Source organism: Micropterus salmoides, unplaced genomic scaffold, assembly GCF_014851395.1.
Source record: "Micropterus salmoides isolate LMB-PRFRI ecotype aquatic unplaced genomic scaffold, ASM1485139v1 Ms_hic_scaffold_10, whole genome shotgun sequence".
In the NCBI taxonomy this organism is placed as follows: Eukaryota; Metazoa; Chordata; class Actinopteri; order Centrarchiformes; family Centrarchidae; genus Micropterus; species Micropterus salmoides.
Window position 1 is genome coordinate 20,779,025 of NW_024040041.1, and position 14,780 is coordinate 20,793,804.

The 14,780-nt window shown below is 40.2% G+C and overlaps 2 protein-coding genes across 9 annotated transcripts in view; both read right to left on the reverse strand.

The window, feature by feature from the left end:
• Positions 1-9,312, reverse strand: part of baiap2a (BAR/IMD domain containing adaptor protein 2a) — a 52,209-nt gene extending 42,897 nt beyond the window's left edge. For 6 of the 8 annotated variants that reach the window (XR_005442265.1, XM_038701997.1, XM_038701967.1 and 3 more), the window contains exon 1: positions 9,097-9,311. Coding sequence is in view for 7 of the 8 variants with exons in the window: in XM_038701997.1 (XP_038557925.1) it covers positions 9,097-9,168 (72 nt within the window). In the remaining variant the exon portion in view is untranslated. Of the gene's footprint in view, positions 1-9,096 lie in introns of all 8 variants that reach the window. The other 2 variants (XM_038701961.1, XM_038701952.1) reach the window with 1 other exon arrangement.
• Positions 9,313-10,595: 1,283 nt separating this feature from the next.
• Positions 10,596-14,547, reverse strand: LOC119890645 (charged multivesicular body protein 6-like). Its single transcript, XM_038702008.1, has 8 exons — positions 14,334-14,547; positions 13,827-13,936; positions 13,298-13,385; positions 12,703-12,789; positions 12,255-12,320; positions 11,864-11,944; positions 10,993-11,068; positions 10,596-10,886 (listed from the first exon to the last, which is right to left on the reverse strand). Exons 1-8 carry the CDS (start codon positions 14,397-14,399, stop codon positions 10,837-10,839), a joined length of 624 nt encoding a protein of 207 aa, XP_038557936.1. The 5' UTR covers positions 14,400-14,547; the 3' UTR covers positions 10,596-10,836.
• Between the last annotated feature and the right edge of the window lie 233 nt (positions 14,548-14,780).

Genomic DNA, 14,780 nt, shown 5'->3' on the forward strand with positions numbered 1-14,780 from the left:
CATAACGTCTAAAAGGGAAAACTGCAAATTGTGCCATAATCATGTTTTGATATCATTATTTGTGTGATGCTAAAGGATGCATTAATTATGAAACTGAAAATAGGTTAAAAGCTAAGTAAACATTTTCATCAGTTTTAACAATAAATTAACAACAATTAAATGAAGTGAAAATCAATGCCACTTAATTTTGCCTCAGGGCAGCCGTGTAATTTCAAATCTCTTGCTTCGCATCAACAGTATCAGGTTAATCAGAGGATTCCAAAATTCTTGGCAATAAAGCACTTTAATGCAATTTATGTATGTCTTCAACATTAACACAGGAACTGTTGCACATTCAGGTTAGTAATGCCTGAACAAGTCTGACCAGCACACCCAGAATTAACAGTGCAAAAGGGTCAGATTAGAGAAAGTCTGAATGGTCTATAAACTTATTACTTCAATATTAGTTTGATTGGTAAAGCTGGGAGTTTTGTGGTCCTGCAGTAGATTGGCTAGTTCCCCTCTTTACTCTGGTTGCTGTCTTTGTACACATACTTAGCTCACAATAGCAGATTGATCGATCAATCAACCTGTCAAAAAAACATCCTGATGCCTTCAAGAGCATGTTGTAAATATCTAATAATAATTAGAAAATGAACATGTAGGAACAATTTTAAACAATCTTGAATGCATAATAGGGACAGCTGGGATTTTCTGTGATTGTTACTGAAATGTGGCGTTTAAGGTCAGAGAGCACAGAAAAGCACACAAAAACTATGACTTAAATGTATTACTTCATAGTGTATGAAAAACTTAGTTTGTTTTGTTTGTTTTTTACTTTTAAATGCACTGAAAAAAACAGACAATATGTGGAGTATGTGTGGGTATTTTGTCAAAGGCCAGTCTAGATCACACTTTACAGCTGTTTACTTCTGTCATCCTGGGCTCTTCTCCCAAACGAGTCAATTTAGTACCAAGGCTGGTCACAGCAAATCATAAATTGTTTATATTTTCAAGCTATTCCTCCTGCTGTCATAACTGAGAATATCAGACTTGTGTGCTATATTGGAGAGACAACAGCCACTTGTCAGGGGCTGCATTCCACATAGATCGTATTACATTTCACCAGAAGAATGCCAATTCAATTTAAAGATTGTGCTCCAAAATAAAAGTTCTCCCATTTCATCGCAAGGGACGGTGGCAAACTTCCCGTTTAATCAGACCATCTTAGATTAACATCAGTTCCCTGCAGTAAAGTGGCATTTTCATGAGGTATTGAAGGGGCAACACAACAGCAGGGGATTTGGAACACAGCCAACTTCTTACTGCAATAAAGCTAAGACAGGTTAGAGAACTTTCTATAGCAGAAGACTCACGTTTCTTTCAGAGAAAAATGCAGGTATACACTGTGAGTGGATGCCATGAAAACGTTTGTCCTTCTTGCATTCCTAAAGCCTTACTAATACTGCAGTAGGCATAGCATGTGCTTTCAGTGGAAGCCAAGGGGAACATCAAATCCAATAACACCACGTGAATATTTGTGTCCTTTCCAAGTTGTATTGAGGTAGAGCAAACTTTTCAAAAGAGTGAGCAGAGAGAAGACTGTGCAATTTGAGAGGAGCTCTCGAGTTGTTTTGTTACAGAGGAGTACAGAGTATATCAGTCATGCCAAACACAGACAGGGATCCATACTGTCAGATCAAAAGACATTCTTCTTATAACTTCACAAGGAGAACAGGCAATTATTTGTTTGTTGGTGCAGCAAACACTGACAGTTTCGGCACTTGCTCTCATGTTACAGATAATGATCTTGCTTATGTCATGCAAACTCAAACTGAACTGTGGGTTGTCGTTACATTTGTCACATTGACTCTCGTGACTCGGCAGAATCTTGAAGAGAACCGAGATAAGTATATCCACGCTCCCCTGTCATGTTTAAGTGTAAATTTTTCCGTCAAATAATTGTGTTCTTCTGCTGCGTCTTCTGTAATTAAGCTGTGAGCATAGAAATAACAGCAGAAAGACAGAAAGTTTCAGCTAGATTGCATCATTTCTCATTGTGGATTCTGCCTATCTAAAAAAGGATCAATGTCCAATGTGACTCATGTCATCTATGCTAACCAAGGAAACTCAACTGTTGCAAAAGGATGCATTTTCATCACCACAAATCTTGAATCACCTCTTACTAGCATTTGACCACTTACACGCCTCATGCCCTTTCCTCTCTGTGCCGCAAGACTGACTTGGTCTGTGAGCTCCAGCTTAATTGGACTGGATTGAAAAAGAAACGGGCTTATCACTGTAATAACCTTTCATTAACTTGCAGCGCAGGAGGCAAATATCAGCTTTTCATGTGGGCTGCGTGGGTAAACTTCCTCAGAGATGGCAACACATTGAAAACAATGCATGCCACGTTATGTGGACATAGAAGCAATCGTTACACTTTGGTGAATGCATAAAATATATATCTGCTAAGTTGGCTGGGGGGGGGGGGTTAGGGGCAGGTTTTTAGTATTTGGAAGAACTTCGTTTGTTATTTCACCGTATTAATTATATTTCATTCTCCACCTTATTTAAGTGTCACTCACGTATTATATCTGCTTCCTTCAGTTCTCTTCACACTCCTGACCTAACGTACCTCTGCTGCAAACACGTCAGTGTGGCCCGCTTCTTTCGGCCTCTCCCTATATGTCTGCTACGGTAACTTTGGTGAACTGAAGAACTTGTCGTCTGGACTTTTACTCCCGCGTTTCAGTACACAACAGAGCTGCGCCGCACGTTAGCCTTTCAAAACAAAACCAACGTGGAAGCTAACAAATTACATGTGCACTATTGTATTCGCTCGCTGGTCGGTGCTTGTAAAATATCCACCGTGTCGCGACTTGTAACGTAATGACTCTGTTTCTCTGAAAAATGCTACAATATGTCACCAGATATACCTGGACGGCCCGCTGAAGTAAAGTGTATGTGTTCACTGACTGAACGGTTGTTTTCTGGTCTTCACCGGCTCTGTGTCTCCCTCCATGTTGTTGGAGACGTTGTGAGTGGATGGCTGCGTGGTGAGGGAGAGAGGGGAGCAAATGCTGGCAGGACTTTACCAAACATTAATTAACTCAACATCAAACTATATCGGGATAAACGGTATTGTCTAATTTTACAACTCTTTTGAAATAATATCGGTATACCTTATTATACCGATATTTAGCCCAGCCCAACACCAACAGATATATTATTAGGCGCTATAACCAACGAAATACAGCCAAGAGACACAGTTTTGTCCGATTCAAATCACAACTGGACTTGGGATTGATGACTATGTTTGGTCCCATAGTATACAAGGGGTCTCAGGTGATTGAGTAAAAAAAAAAACAAGGATCTTTATCCTGCCCCCACCTTCGAACTGCAGTGTCTCCTGCTGCCAGAGCACAACAAATAATTTGCAAGCCAGAGATCAACTATTTACTGCGTTTGTTTGCTTTGCTGTCATCTGCAGCCAGTGTGACCCGTCCACTCAGCCAGCCGTCAGCCACTCAACTAACCCAGCACAGGCACTGGTTACCACAGCAACCGAGACCCAGACTTATTTGCTAGACCCACTCATTTTGGCTGAGGAGAGCAATGCTTTACTCTCATGCAAAGATGACAAACTTCATTTCAGTTTGGGTTACTTTACTGGTTAGATGAAGAGGATATCAGCATTGCTTAGCAGCTTTAAAGCTTTCAGGAAGGGTGTTTATGAATTTTGGATGGATTGTGTGGGGGTCCCACCACTGACCTCCTTCTTGCAACATCCAGGTTTCACCACAGTACAAAATAAACATAAAACCCATGTACCTTGTGGACAACAAATTTAAACTTAAAATACATCTTTATCTCCCATTTTAAGTGTCCTACAGTGCTCAGTCACTTTGAATGCGCCATGGAGGAGGCACTATTTTTCACAGTCTGTCTTTTTCATCCTGATGCATCTCAGTGAGCTTGAGACAAAATGTACATCCTACTATATTGCCAGTTAATAGAGCAAGCAGAAACATCCCTTAATTTAGAGATGTAAATGCATTTTGATATTACATTAAAAAAAATGAACTGGAAGTACAGAGTGTGCCATTCCAGTGAGCGTGTCTGTTGCATTAGTCACTTTACAGCCCAATGGCAAAGTTTCACTGCTTGACAATGTCCTCACCAAAATGAACATCCAAACCATTGGCTATGTAAGTCGAATTTCCTACTTTCTGTACAACAGCATGACTGGTTTGGGGCTCAGAGAAGCACTATGGTTGCCTGCTCATTTTCCTAGTGGGTGTAGTGTAGCCAATGCTACTGAAAGTAGCAACATCTGCCACAGAAGCATACAGTAACACTAGCCACAGGCATGTTAACTGCAGCCCATGGCCCATAAATATAAGGCCATTGTCCACTGCCACAGTACCAAGTGAAATTTTCTGTCTCTGCTTCTGTGTGTCTCTTTCATTCTGTATAATTACAGCTTCACCCTCCACAGTAATTAGGGACTATTTCAACAAGGATGTGGAATGTCTCCATCTATTTTTCCTTCTCTTCATCTCCTTCTCTTCCACCCCCACAATAAAGCATTTAAATGCTTTCTATAAAGTAAAGAATATCCTTGTGTTCCACTTTTGTGAAGGATAGGTAATATTTTGGACTATGGCCATGTTAACAAGGTGGCTTCAAATCAACCTCTTCTATCAGCAAAGGCTACGTTACTCAAAACAGTGTAGCCTTGGATTTAGCACTGAGCATCTCCAGTCTCCGTCCTTGAAAAAAAAAAAGCAGTGATGAGTAAAAGAAAAGAGAGAATGTCTCTAAACCATCCGCCCCCGGACGTGCAGAGAAGGTGGGTGTATGGAGCAATAGTCCTCTTTCTGCATCGCAGTCAAAGGCACAGGGAACAAATCTGCTGTTCCACAGGCAATGAATGTTATGATATCTCCTGCAGTGCATAATGCAATCTTTTCAAGGCCCCGGGCACCAGCAGGCATAAACTTGTTGAAACACTATATTCGTGGAGGCAGATGTTCAGGAGCTGAAGTCATTTTAAACTCAATTAAATTGCGTATTATAAGGCAAGTGGCGCCTGATGTGATATACTGCTAGAGAAAAGGGTAAATAAGTGATGGATGGCATCTTCAATCAAGTGACTCCAGATGACTTCTTAATTTAAGACCACAGGGGAAATCCACAGCAGTGTATAGACAGCAGACAGGGCGGGTTTACACTGGACCCGTTATGGGGATTTTATGATGTATTTTTTACCTCAATTACGACAGGTTCAACATCTCCCTTTTATCTCTTTCTGAAAACACACTACGTAACCCCCCTCTCCATCGCTTTTTCTCCCTCTCACTCGCCTTCTCCAGCCCTTCACCAACTGCAAGTCTTTTAGCACAATGATATGACAGAAACACATAAGAATAATGGCACGTTGTTGCTAAGAGACCACCTGTTCAGATCTCCCACATGAGATTGTGGTGAAACCGTAGTCCTCTTATCATTATCAGAATATCATTCATTTGAGTGTAGTGAATGTCACGACAATTTTCCAACTGAGAGAGAAACCCATTATGTAACAAAAATGTCTCGTCTGCAAAAAATGCTGCATTTCAGATCAGGGTTTTATCAAACTGCGTACTGCAGCAGACCCGTGACACAATGAAGATCCTATAACCAGAGAGCACTGAGTATCACACTTGATCCAGTTGACGTCAACCACCTATTTTGCTTTCTTCATAACAGCCATTTGAGAAAATGGCATTCGCTGTTTTCCATGCTGTGTTGACAATTAGGGAGTGCCTCTGCATGGGAAAATGAGTGTTATCCTGAGGGCTGGTAGAGACAAGACACACCCTTCTATTCCCTTACCTGCCTGGGTGTGTTTTAAAACCTGCACCGCATATATTGGGCACAGAACACACACACTTCCTATGACAAAGCCTCTGGATAAATACAAGTAAAAATTATATTGTGTTAAAGGGTGTGTTTAACCGTCTCGCTTCCACATAACTTCCCACAACCTTTACTCTTAAAAGTTAAAAGGTCTACGGCGGAAATCATGGTTGCAATAAAAAGGTGTTTTTTTTCCGGATTTAACACACAGCCCCATTCTTCTTCAGCTTCTAGTCTGATTAATCTGTTTGTTCACCCCCCCACCAGGTCAGTGCTCAGACTTCATCCATCAGAATGTTAAGAGGCTTGACCAGGGCCACCACCTCTATCGGACAACCAGTGACACGGCCAGCTGGTGGAGAGGAGACACACATACACAAACATGCAAGCACTGAGTGTCAGTCTTAAGTATCTGTTTCACCCTGTCAGCCAGGGGAATGACTAGACATCCACGTCTGGAACTGCCTGTCTATGTGAGGGAGGAGAACTGAAGTGAGTCAGAGGATCATGCTCGAATTGTTGGGTTTACAGGGTTGACTCCCCTGTTCAGATAAAGTCATCTCAAAAAACTAAGGAGTGCCTCTGGCCTTTACCAAGGGAACAATGCTTGTAGGGAGATTCTGAACCTCCAGTCTTACCCTCACTGTGCCTACACTCCCAGCCCTGTTAAACACACACACTCAACTGGGCTAACATGAGTCAGAGCAGTGCAGTTACCCCCCTCTTCTCCCCTGCGATTACTCAGTATCTGCCCAGCTGCTGGCTGCAATGATTTTGCAGCCGCCGTATGTTTTTACATCTCCTCTTTCCTCAGGAGATGGTTGCTTGCATACAAAGCAGACACGCACAATTACTGTCTACAGAGGCATTTTAAATGTGGAGTGAGAAGAGAGAGAAATGGGCAGGGTTACTGTGGGCAGCCGGTGTTATGAAAGTTAAAATGCCATTAATATTCCCCAAAGTTAATGTTCGGTGACAGCCAGCCAGCCACTTGGCAGTGCATAAAAGTCTCTATGTTTAATCATCAGTGCAAACAATTAGCAACTGTATAATAAAAAGGTAAGAAGCTACAACAAGTCACCCTAACATCAACCCTGAGTCTCAATCTGCAATATGGTAAGAAATGCCCAACCAATGTGCCCTGCTGTCTGTGTCACTAAAGATGGGGCTTTACTTTTAATAAGCGTAATATCAATAACTTACATAAGTCCTATGATTTTTATATAATTTTAATACATATGCAACAAGCCTTGCAGCTTCACTGTTTCCCCAATGTGGCTGACAAGCCCTTGAAATTAAAGTTGACAGTCTGCACTTCAACTTAAGACAATGCGTCATTATGCATCCAAACTAATAGCAGCAGATTTCAGCAACGAAACATGCTGATTACCGGCTAGCCCTACAATAAACCACCATCCATTTTGTTTTGAGGGTATAAACATCTAAAAACACACATGCTTTGAAAGACTGATGCTTTTCACCCCTGAGATATGGCAGGAGTCAAATTTAACCTCTCTTTAAATATTAAAGCACATTAAAAAAAGCTGCCTTTACACTGCAGGGTTGCTGAAGAAAGCACGAGGAGTGCCAAATAAGCAGTGACTTTAGAAAACGCGCTCTGTGACCTGATAGAGGTCAGATCCCAAGTGTGGAAGAGGGACTGCGTCTCTCCACTCCACTGCCCCATCAGCATTCCTGGCTGTCAGGACTCTGACGGGGTGCGTTCATCCCCAGTGACAGAGCCCCACTGCTGGACTTGAACTGAAGTAAGCAAGACCGTGAGAGGAGCCTTCTCCCCAAGGGTTTGGGATCCAGACACCTACAGTGTGTCTATGTTGATAAACCAGCATTAGTAAGTATAAACACTTAGACAAACCCTGACAGAGCACTGCATAGGCCTACAATTCACAATGATAAAGATACACTGTAGGCTGAGTGACCAATTTAGCACGTCCAATTTAGTAGTCAGTCAGTGCTCTCTGCTCATCTGACCTCCTTTCTGATATATGTCTATTCCCTGAAGGAGAATGAGGAGCTACTCTCGTTAAGCATTACTGGCCTTCTGTTAGGGGTTATAATGACTAAATATATTGACTAAATATATTGAAAGAGGTCTCCTCTAGTATCGGTGAGTTCTAATCATAATAGAGACCCCGAGATTATCACAAGACACAGGTGTGGAGCCCCCATAACATGAAGCTTTGTTAGCAATCCATGAGTAGATGCCTGCAACTCTGAAATCAGACAAAGCCAGTGAACCAAAGCCCAAAGTAAGTTTAAATGAATTAGGAAACATACAATGAGTCGATTGATGGAGTAGGTGTTCCATATAAAGTTAAATCAGCAACCCTTTTCATAATCAATTCAACTTTTCAGTCATTGTTAGTTAATAGCCACTCATTTTAAACCATTGCATAACTGAATACATTTTGGTTTTGGACTGCTGGTTGGACAACACACGCAATATGAAGATAAAATGGAATGCGAGAATTTGATCAATAATTCCTAGGAAAACAATAATTGAGATCAATCTTCAAAAAAAATAATCATTAGATGCAATCCCTTCTATTATTATTATTTTTTTACAGGTAAAGTTTTTTTTCCAGTATAGCCTACTGGGGCTTAACAATATTGCATGCCAAGTTCACACAGGGTTTTTTTTTCATGTATCACAGGTTTGAATGCAAATGTGAGGGCAAATGTTTAAGCCTACTTGTTGCAACATATAAGCCCAACCTTCTCTGCCCGACAAACATTGACTACTGGAAAGCGATATTTTACCATTTCCCCAAGAGACTAGGCTACAGAAACCCACCAGTATCCCTGGAATAGCCTACTATCAGTGTAGGTGGACTACAGGAGTACAACATATTCCTGCATGTAGGAATAGCCTGTGCGTGACTTTGATTTGTAAGCATGGGGGCAATTTTAGGTGAGAGGCGGTGCCTTAATAATCAAACTTAAGCGCAAAGAGATATGGAAATGGAAGAGAGATCATTTTGGTCACTTGGAAACTGATCCAAAATAAATAAATCGCCCAACTGAGCTACTGCGCCTCTCCCTAAAGAGATTATCGAAGAAGAAAAAAACCTAGGCCTGTCCGTCTAAATGCGCCTTGTCCACTGGCTAATGAAGTCTGGTGAAACTGTGCCCGATAACTTAAATTATATTATCCTAGGCGTCTCAAAACTTTATTCATTAGTTGAACATTACCTTATAGACATTTTCCGTCATGCGGTGAACCTCGTCGGTGCGAGACATCGTGAAATCTTCAGCCAGGACCATAAACGTTTTTTTCCTTTAAACGTGTATCCGCGTGAAAGGGGGGAATGGGTATATACACGAGTTTGAACAAACAATAGGCGAGGCAATGCGCCCGTGAGAGACAGACGCTACTTCTCTCCCGAAACCCCACTCCTACTAAACACACCTTCCCTCTCCGCAGCTGACAGCCCGCTGGTGCCTTCACGGACTCCTCGGGAGCTTCATATTCTCGCAATCTCAGACGCGCAGCATAAGTTCAGAATATAAAAATGTCAGTCGCGTAAGTATAAAATTTATCCTTATAATATTTAAATAAAAACAACCCGTGCACCGGTTGTGGGCTGGACGAATTGCCGGATGTACTTATTCGCAAAACATTGTTGAAACTAAATAACTGTAGCTTAAAATAATAGCCTAAAGTTGTTAATCAAGGCTAGCATTTAGCAAAAGGGACATTATAAAGACGGTCAGTGACATTTAATAAAAAGGACTTCCATGTTGACATGGTTTCCACACTACATACTTACGCGCTCAAACGCTGAATACAATATTTCCTACAGCATTATAACGCAGCACCATTTTTGTCAAAGTGCAGATTTGGTGCCCCCCCCTTACAGAGTCACATTTGTTTATCTACAATTTACATAATATTTCAATACTGGAAAATTATTAGTACATTATATATTTACTCATTTAAATTAACACCTCTAGTCTGTGTTATGATGAGGGTGAGAAACAGTCTACGCTTATATTTGCATACATATAAAACAATTAGCCTACAGGCAAAGGTTACACAAAGGTGTAAGGGCCCATTGTCTTCAGAGCAAATCAGCGATCTCAGAGAACCAGTGTGGTGAATGCCTCTGCTCATTAAAGCCTTTGTGCAAGCTGTCATGACAATGATGTGCAGTATAGTTGTTGCCATGAAGTTTGTCTTCTGTTTACAAAATATTTTATGTACAACTGCACTGCATAAGGCTGCAAGCAAGTCATACTCTGTTTTCAGTAACACCCATAGATTGTATAAAAGGTAACACCATAGGTGATGTTTTTCTTACAGTGGGTAATTTGTGTTAGCTTCATTGTAAATACTAATTAGAGTCTAAGTGCCCACTTAGTGTACGATTGTAAATACTATATTGGCGTTCTTGTCTAAACATCTCCCACATCTCTGCAACATGAGTTTTCTACTTTCTGTCAATAAGCACACACAAACACTTCACTGCAGGGATGTGATTGAAGACACCTGTTTTGTATACTGCTGAAGTCAAGAGGGGGAGGAAAACTAGCAAGGGGTGCCCCCTTCTGGAGAAAGCACGGTACACAAACTGAGCATGTCAACATGTCTCCATGGTAATAGCCATAGATGCTAACTTATTTAACACAGTTTCAAATAGAGAACAAGAACAAGATTAATAGGTTTATGAAAGAAAAGTCTAGAAAACATATTGTTGTCACAGCTCAGTTTAATATGTAGAACAACTGAATGAATGTGTAAAACATCTAAAAAATAGTCAGATAGAGGAATAAAACATTTCATGTCCTTTATGTAGACACTTAGGTGAGCGGTGAACCAGAGTATAGACACAGTGCTGATCCTGTAAAATGTTTGCACCTTCATCTTCTAACAATTAAGGATGAAATACTGAAATTGAAGTGCCCATCAGTGCAAAGACAGCCTACAGTCTGTTAGGCTGCCAACATCTCTCGGTCTGGCTTGTTCTTTGCTTCTCTCCTCTCTAGAAAAGAAAGTCAAAGTAAAGTAAATATGATCAGTCTGGCATTAATTAACTACAAGTGTGTAAAGGAATGCTCCGTGGTGTGAAATAAGAAAATTAGCTGTACCTGGCTCAGCTTTAGCCGCCTCTGGGACCTCGGGTAGTGGCTCAGTGGGGACCTCTGGAAGTGCTACATCTTCTACCTGTTTTAGGAGAAGGGACAGAGTAACAATAATTTCACTGTTATTTCGGTTTCGCTGACCAACTAAAGGTGCGCAAACATATTTAGTGTCCAAGCTAAAAACATATTTGTAGTTCCCAAAAAGTTGATATTTTGTCAATGCAAGCTTTAGAATTTAGGGGATAAATTATCAAGAGAAACAACTGAGAAAGGCTTTTGGTTACAATTTTAAATGATCCATTTTAAGTCACTAAATACATCCAAAACATAAACTAAACTTCTAACAAGGAAAATTACACCCATTTTTGTCAAATTGAGAAGACTTGGAATCTCTGTACGTGTTCAAGAGTGAAACAATCATTTGTGTAGTCTGGTAGTCTTGAGGGTGTGTGTCATTTGGAATAATAATTAGATCACAAAAGAAGAAATCTGCTGAGATTTTAATCATTATGATTGTTTGAACTGTTTCAATTCTACAGCCTGTTATTTTACACAAATAATGATATTGTTGCTTCCTTCGAAATGCTTCTAAACTTTGCTAGAATTATTCCTCTCCTGGATATTGTACAAATCTAAGGGCAAAATACAAACATGCAGTTTTTGTATTTATGAAATCCCCACGACTCAACTCTGAATCACGGCTTTAACCACGGCGTTGCTCCAGGGGAAGCGCAAAGTGGCTGAAGCCTGTGGTTACACCAGGCCTCAGTGTGCGTAACTCTAAATGGGAAATGGGGTTTTACAGGAAAAAAAAGCATGCAGGCTCAGCAAACATTCTCTGCATTAAAAAAGGTTAAACTCGCAGCTTAACACCCACCTGAGTGATAGCTTCCAGCTCTGCTAAAACAGCGTCCTCATCCTCCTGCGTCAGGGCTCCAGCCAGAATTTCATCTATTTGCTGCAGGAGCAAAAAAAATGTGTTAGCTGACAGCACGGTGACAGCTCTGTTTTTTGCTGACTTTATATACACATATAGTATACTTTAATATGAAGAAATGATAAGATTAGTTAAGGGTCAAATACAACATAATTAAAATTGAATCAAAAAACAATATTTATAGTCCAACGCTAGTGAATTTTATCCAATATCAAGCTCGTAACTTATATATAAACACATACAATACTGGTTTTAGTAAACAATTATTGGACAAATATATCCTAAATATGTCTGTACAGGTAGACTTGACTGACATCGAGAAAACATTTACCCTTTGATATTCAATTGACTCCTGGGTCTCATCCAGGATTCTCTCCACATCTTCAATCGACATGAGCTGTCACAAACGAGAAAAGGACGCCCATATTACAGAAGAAAAGTGTTTAGGATGAAAGGGGCTTTCCACATATTCTGGCTGGCTTGTGAAATTTCCTGAGCAAGATCTGTGCACTATATCCAAGGATGTGCAGCAGTGAACCCGCTGTACTCATGGCTTTGCCTCTTAATCCTTTAATCTTCAAACAATGTGCACCCGCGATGCTAACACAAACCACAAGCTCTCTCCGCTGCTCAATAAAAGAAAGTGTGCCTATCAGTGGAAACTTGGACATTGTGCATACTCACATATCTAGAGCCAACGGGGGTATTATTATCACATGAATGCGAACGGTACGTTTCTAAACACAAAAGGCAGGAAAACAACACTAAAGTATATCTACCTTGTGCATACTCTTCAGACAATCGTTTCCGACCTTAAGCCCCTCGACGACTTTCATCTCAATTTGCATGAACTCAATATCTTGAACCTGTTGACAAATATTAGGCGTGTAAAAAATATAATTGCAAAAGTACAGACATGCATCACAAGCAAACAAAAATAAAAATGTTGCTATTATTTATAGCTATTCTGTTGTAGTTCCCTCATACAACATTGAATACATAGTGGGCCATTATATTATATACAGTATTTCAACACAAATAAGTCCTGACTACATTGAATTTCAGCCATAAACTGTATAAAAAAAAAGAAATTAAAAAAAAAAAAGAAGAAGAAAAGAAAGAAAATGGCACCACCTATCATTCTCTACACATTTTGCAGCTCAGAGTAAGGTTGGATTTTGAAGAAATCATGCTTGATGAATTACAGCAGTAAGAAATCAGAAATAACACTACAGCTTTCAGGTTGATTAAGCAGAATATTTAAAAATTTCATCACACTGAACCTTTTTTCTTGTTCTTTAAACCTAATGCTTCCCTTTGCTGCGACTCGGTGACTTAAAACGTGATCAATCAGTGTAATCTCACAAAACTTACCATGTGCTCTAGGTTTGAAATCTGATTTTCAGTCTTGTCTAGTAGCTGATCTTGATATCGTTTTTTCTTAAGAAGCAGCAGTGCTTTTCTGCAATAACAAATACAAAAGGCAAAACATAATACAACAAAGAGTATGTTGTTTCTAAGGTATTCAGAATGAAACAATGATACAATTACAGATGAGGCTACTGAGGACAGGGGTCTGCTGCCTAAGGAGATTTCAAAAGTGTCAATATCTGTGTGCAGTTTGTCATATAATGCATGCAATGTTGTTTTGAATCAAAACCTACTACAGTGTCCTTAACTACCATTACTTGTAGGACACCACACATTTATATAATACAGTATTTTCAAGCAGTAAAGGTTAAAGCTGCAATTAGGTCAAACATATGTATTATTTTTACCTAATAACCTTGAACTTTTTTACATTTCCTGCATTCATAGTGCTGTGACTAACGCCACATGGTTATATTGTTTCAGGGGTAAAATAATAACGGCATACTAGCTTCTTTTTTTCTGCTAAACTTACTCTTTCCTGCCATCTTTTAGCAACTGCTTTGCCAGAAGTCGCTCTTTCTCCAGTTGTAGGGTGATTCTCTTTTGGTACTGCTTCAGCCTATCTCTCTGCTGCTTCAATTGCTGTAGAAAGAAGTCAGAAATATTTTTAAAAGTATTTAGCGGACTGATGTGCAAAAAATAGACACACAGATAGTGACAGTCAAACGATTATAGAATTAAATCATCACATATCTGACAATGTGTCAAAACATATATATATATATATAATATAAATATGTGTTGCATGACTGTTTGTACTGCATTGCAGTGTACAGGGGTTTCTATTTCCCACTTCTGCTGTCACAGACACAGGGGCTGAACACTTCGTCCCAGCCAAGGAAGTCTGTTTACTGGTGAATAACATCGGCTAACATTAAAACAGGTTCCCTAGTGGCCACAGCGCTGTGCAGCTAACACTTGTGTTAAAAAGGTAACGGGACTAATCTGCTGCTAACAGCTATAACAGCTATCAGCTCACCAAAATGGCTTTGTCTTGTTCAGTTACACGAGAAGGTCGACTCTTTCTCCCAAAAACGTTTCCCATTATTTAGCCACATGCCCTCCACGTCCCCCCTTATCAACAGACAAATTATCGCCTTTCGCGGAACATTTTTCCATTATAATAAACAGCCTCAACCGGCTAGCAGGCTAACTGGCTACGCTACCACCATGTCCACAGTTTTTCCGTGTTTCCTACGGCAAGCGAGGCAGTACAGTCAGCCTGTAGTCTGTTAGTACTTGATTTCGCGCCAGTCACAAAGTCAGATAAACATGCAGACATTGCTTCAGCTGTCTCAGTACTAGCATCCTGATAAAGCAGACATATCACAACTGTCCCGATATATGTGCAGCACAGATACGTTAGGCCTGCAGTCGGTGACCAGATAAAAAATAAATAAAATGCTGATGAGTTGTGACAATAAAC

Bases quoted from the DNA above. Each gene is read 5' to 3' on its own strand.
- LOC119890645 (XM_038702008.1), bottom strand. From the start codon at position 14,399: ATGGGAAACGTTTTTGGGAGAAAGAGTCGACCTTCTCGTGTAACTGAA. The intron at 13,386-13,826 runs GTAAGTTTAGCA...TTGTTATTGCAG, and splicing joins CTAAAAGATGGCAGGAAAGA to AAAAGCACTGCTGCTTCTTA. The intron at 12,790-13,297 runs GTAAGTTTTGTG...ATTTGTCAACAG, and splicing joins TTTCAAACCTAGAGCACATG to GTTCAAGATATTGAGTTCAT.